This window comes from Apis dorsata, unplaced genomic scaffold (assembly GCF_000469605.1).
Source record: "Apis dorsata unplaced genomic scaffold, Apis dorsata 1.3 scaffold_524, whole genome shotgun sequence".
In the NCBI taxonomy this organism is placed as follows: domain Eukaryota; kingdom Metazoa; phylum Arthropoda; class Insecta; order Hymenoptera; family Apidae; genus Apis; species Apis dorsata.
In genome coordinates, this window is record NW_006263747.1 from 40,910 (window position 1) to 45,581 (window position 4,672).

The following is a 4,672-nucleotide window of genomic DNA, read 5'->3' on the forward strand; positions in this document are numbered from 1 at the left end:
CAATTGTTCTTTGAATATTATAAAACCAAACAGCATAGATGATTTAAAATTGATGTTTAAAGATAATCATTTGAGATAGAATGAATATAAAGAACATTTTTTGTACAAGATTTTATTATGAATTTGAACTACATAATAACACCTATGCTGTGCAATTTTATATATACACATATTCAATATTTGAAAAAGCTAATATTACAAATTTACGCGTTTACATATATGTTATGTATATAAGAATATTTGCAAATTGTACTATTTAGATCATTTAATAAAGTATTTAACCCTTGATTGTTCAAATTCAGTCAGACTCGAGACATGATTATATAAATTGAATCTTAAATATTTCATTAATAGATTTTATTAAGAAAATTAATTTCTTATATTATATAGATTCATGTCTCTTTTAAATAAGATGATGTTATTGTCTGAACAAATATTAAAATGTTCATAATTACAATAAAAGTTTATTATTGATATTCAAAATGTCTTAAAATTATATACTTTTTGTAATCGTGATTTAAGAAAATGACATGAAAACGGCAAGATGAGATATAAAGGTGCGATAAAAAAATATGATATCTCTTAATTACTGCATAAAGATGATGACAGACATTTCAATATCAATTTAAACTTTCATTTCATTGTGCTTGATATAATCCTTAAATTATATAGTCTTTGTGTGTTTTTAATTGAAATAACAATGATTAGTAGAAATGACACTTACAATTGTACAATAATCACAATATGTAACTTCATACCTACCAATATTTCTCTACTATAAATGTATAAAAAAGTTACTATAAAAATTAACGACTTGTATTATTTTCTACAAGAATCTTCAATATGTAATTTAAAAAAAAAAAAACGCAAACAAAATATATACTCTTAAAATGATAAATAGGCATTTTATGTAAAAATTGCATACTTAATTACAATAATATCTAACTAGCATGGCATGCTTAAGAATACTTAATCACAGCACAAAATGAGTTATCCAGGTTTATTTTCTTGTGTTTTATGGCTTACATATATATATATATATATATATATATATATATATATTTTAGAAAAATGGAATTTTTTATTATGCACTCTAAAATGTAAAAACAAAAATTAAAAATATATTTAATCAATGAATTAAATATATAAAATTATGAACTACATTGAATAAAACATGTAAAAAATGTGTATGATGTTAAATTTTATGAATTATATATTTTTTATACTCACAATACTTAAAACTACAAAATTCTTTCATTGAATAATACTTTTGCAAATTTAATATTAAAATATGGATGACTTTAAAAAAAAACCATTTTTTTGATACTGACTATTCTAAGCAATCAAGGGTTAAAATTTTTTTTGCTAATGGAATATTAAGAGTTATATGGCAGACTGTTGAACAAATAATGTATTTTATGAAATTTAACTTCAAGAATAAAAATGTATGTGATATAATACAATACTATTATATATTTTGTTTTTTTTTCCCTCCCAATGTATAGAAAAAATTGTGCTTGTAATATTACAATATTCTAGAGGAAGCTGCAAAAAATGTGCGTAAAGTGAACATAATCTAATATTTTTTTACAATCTATTTCGATATTAATGTATCGAATGAAGGAATTAACGTGATTCAATGATTTAAAGCAAACAGCATCGATGTTTCCTACGGTTCGCGTTACCTGTCTTCATACGTTTCTTTTTTTCTTTACCTCTATGTTCTTTGTCTTTCCGTATTTCTCTCACCTATAATTTTATTAATTACATTCTAATAAAAAAAAAATCAATATAAAGTTGAAATTATAAATAATTATAAATATTAATACCAGAATTATAAATAAGAATATCAGAAATAATAATTATTTACTATTTAATTCATAAAATATATAAGCATATATATGTTTTTTTTTATATGTATATATTTATTTACCAGTGTATAAAAAGCATCATCTACTCCCATTCTCGTTTTAGCCGAAGTTTCAACGAAAGGCACACCATATTGACGGGCAACTTCTCTTGCTTGTGTCATATTCACTGCCCAAGATTGTTGAAGATCACATTTATTTCCCACCAAAACCATTGGTACTTCTTCTGCATCTTTTACTCTTTTTATTTGTTCCCTATATGTTCCAATATCCTATAATAATATACGATATTTTCTTCAGTTTTTATGCAGAATATAAAAAATAATCTGAATAAACAAAATAACATACTTCAAAACTTTTTGCTGAATTTACAGCAAATACTAATAAAAATCCTTCTCCAGTTCTCATATATTGATCTCTCATTGCACTGTATTCTTCTTGACCAGCTGTATCTAATATATCTAAAAGGCATGTTTCTCCATCTATAACTACCTATATGTAAAATATTTTATTTAAATATACTATTGAATAATTGATTGTATAACAATATGATAACTTATATATAACAACTTACTTGCTTTCTATAAGAATCTTCTATAGTAGGATCATATTCATCTACAAAATGATTTTGTATCAACTGAATTGTAAGCGCAGATTTACCAACACCTCCAGCTCCCACAACTACGAGCTTGTACTCTGTCATTATGTAATTTCTATTTTAACTAAAGCTGCAATTGCTTTTTGTCTACAAAATAAAAATTTACTTTTAAATCAATTACATAATAAATATGAAGTAAATTATTAATAGTTAAATAAATAAAAGAAGCATATAGAAGCAAATAAATAAGGGGTTAACTAATATTAATTTATCACAAAATATAAATTACATGTATAAAAGATAGAAAAAATGAAATTCCTGTATTTTTAGAATTTTTCGCTTATTTATTATTTTTTGTTGAGTTAGAATCATTTTGATAGATTAATTCTATATTAGTTCATTACGAGCAATACATACTCTGTGAATAATAATTTGCGCCAAGATCGTATGCACTTTAGCACGATCAGTCCTTAAGTCATTTATATTTTTAATTTGCCAATCAATATCGTAAGTTTGAAGGTAATATACAGTGACTTTACAACTTAAAAACAGAACGAGTATGACAAACAAGCACACTCAATAACATTATCAAAGAAACATGTGGGTAGACATAACTGACGATTAAATAGAATTTTGATACATTCTATAGTACGCATTTTTTTTAGATATGATTCGGTTAGAAAAGAGAGTGTATTATAAGATTTTCGTTTCAAATTCTTCAAATTAATGATGTTTAATGGGAGATATGTTTTTAAGTAAACATCAAACAAATGAATAATGTTATCAATGTGAAAATAAACGTTGTTATAGTACAAAATCCTTTTCGTTCCTCATCTTACCAAAGTTTAAAAATTCATTTCAGGAACATACACCGGCTTAAAACCACTTTTCTTAACTTTGACTATTACGAGTTATTCACTGGAGAAACCATCTGGAAAGAAGCATCAGTGATACCAATGTACGAATCAATGACATATCTTAAGGGTGTGGATCAAGGAATAATAAAAAAGTTATTATATTAAAAAAAATAAAAAATTTCATAAAATTCATTAAATTTTAATTTCTATTATAAATACATATTCAAATATAGAATTAAATTTAATAAATATGATTTTTAAAAAGGAAAAATTATCGCTTTTCGTTTATACAAAATTTAATAGAAAAACTTCATCTCGACCAATCAAAAATGAATTTGTGATTTCGTTTTGTATGGTTTTTATTATATTAAGAAATATGAGTTAATATATTATTGAATACAAATTTGAATAATTTTTATTTTATTATTATTATTGTTTTTCTATAAGGAGAATTAAAAATTACTTTATAGTATATTATTGCAATAATATATTATTGCAATAAAGTGTTAATTTTAAAGTTCTCATAAGATAATTGAAAGTTCTTCATTAATTGGATAGGCAAAGAAAACAATAAAATCGAAGTTGTTTCTTGAACAGAGAAATAAAATAAATTTTCCAGAACAAGTATAAGATAAAGAAAGCTGAAAAACTGCGAATAAAAAATAGATAATATGAAAATTAGAAAATCAGTGCCATCTTTAGAATACTGTAGATGAAACAAAACTTTAGATAGATATCCTTTAGATAAAGGAAGGAAATATGAATAGAAGAATATGAATTAACAATCTGCGCCATCTCTTGGTTACAGATATTTCTTCAAAGATAGGATAAAATAGAGTATGAATTGAGGATCTTTTTTAATGAAATGTTTTTGATATTCAACAGATGGTGCATATAGTCATTTTTTATCTTATTTCTATTCTTCTATTATTTCCTTTTCTTATTTAAATTTTTGTTTCGTCTATGACAATTTAGAAATGATCCTCAACAATAGATAATTTTAAGTATAATTAGCTTTAAATTGCTTAAATTTTGTAATTTATTTATTGTATTCGATGTATGGATATAATCTATGTGTGATATATGAACAATTAATTATACAATTAATGTAAAAGATTCTACTATCCATCATATTATATTGTATGTTATTTAAATATTTATTATTACTATAATTATAATTATTATTATTATAAATATTTATTTAATTATTTAAATTTTTTTTTATACTTCAGTCTTTTTTATATCGATATTAAATTTCTCTATTATGTTGCAGTTTTTTTTAATTTAATTACATTAAAAAAATTTCTTTGTCGAATTTTTTTTTCTATATCATATTAAAACGTGCGTGC

General features: G+C 23.0%; 1 protein-coding gene across 2 annotated transcripts; it reads right to left on the reverse strand.

Annotated features, from left to right (window-relative positions):
• Positions 1-1,315: 1,315 nt before the first annotated feature.
• On the reverse strand, positions 1,316-3,455 carry LOC102672896 (ras-like protein 1). 2 transcript variants are annotated; one of them, XM_006620606.2, is made up of 5 exons: positions 3,306-3,455; positions 2,443-2,613; positions 2,217-2,360; positions 1,934-2,140; positions 1,316-1,749 (listed from the first exon to the last, which is right to left on the reverse strand). In XM_006620606.2, exons 2-5 carry the CDS (start codon positions 2,569-2,571, stop codon positions 1,645-1,647), a joined length of 585 nt encoding a protein of 194 aa, XP_006620669.1. In that variant the 5' UTR covers positions 2,572-2,613; positions 3,306-3,455; the 3' UTR covers positions 1,316-1,644. The 2 variants fall into 2 exon arrangements, with proteins under 2 accessions (XP_006620669.1, XP_006620670.1); XM_006620607.2 differs by lacking the exon at positions 3,306-3,455 and adding an exon at positions 2,884-3,297.
• Positions 3,456-4,672: the final 1,217 nt, after the last annotated feature.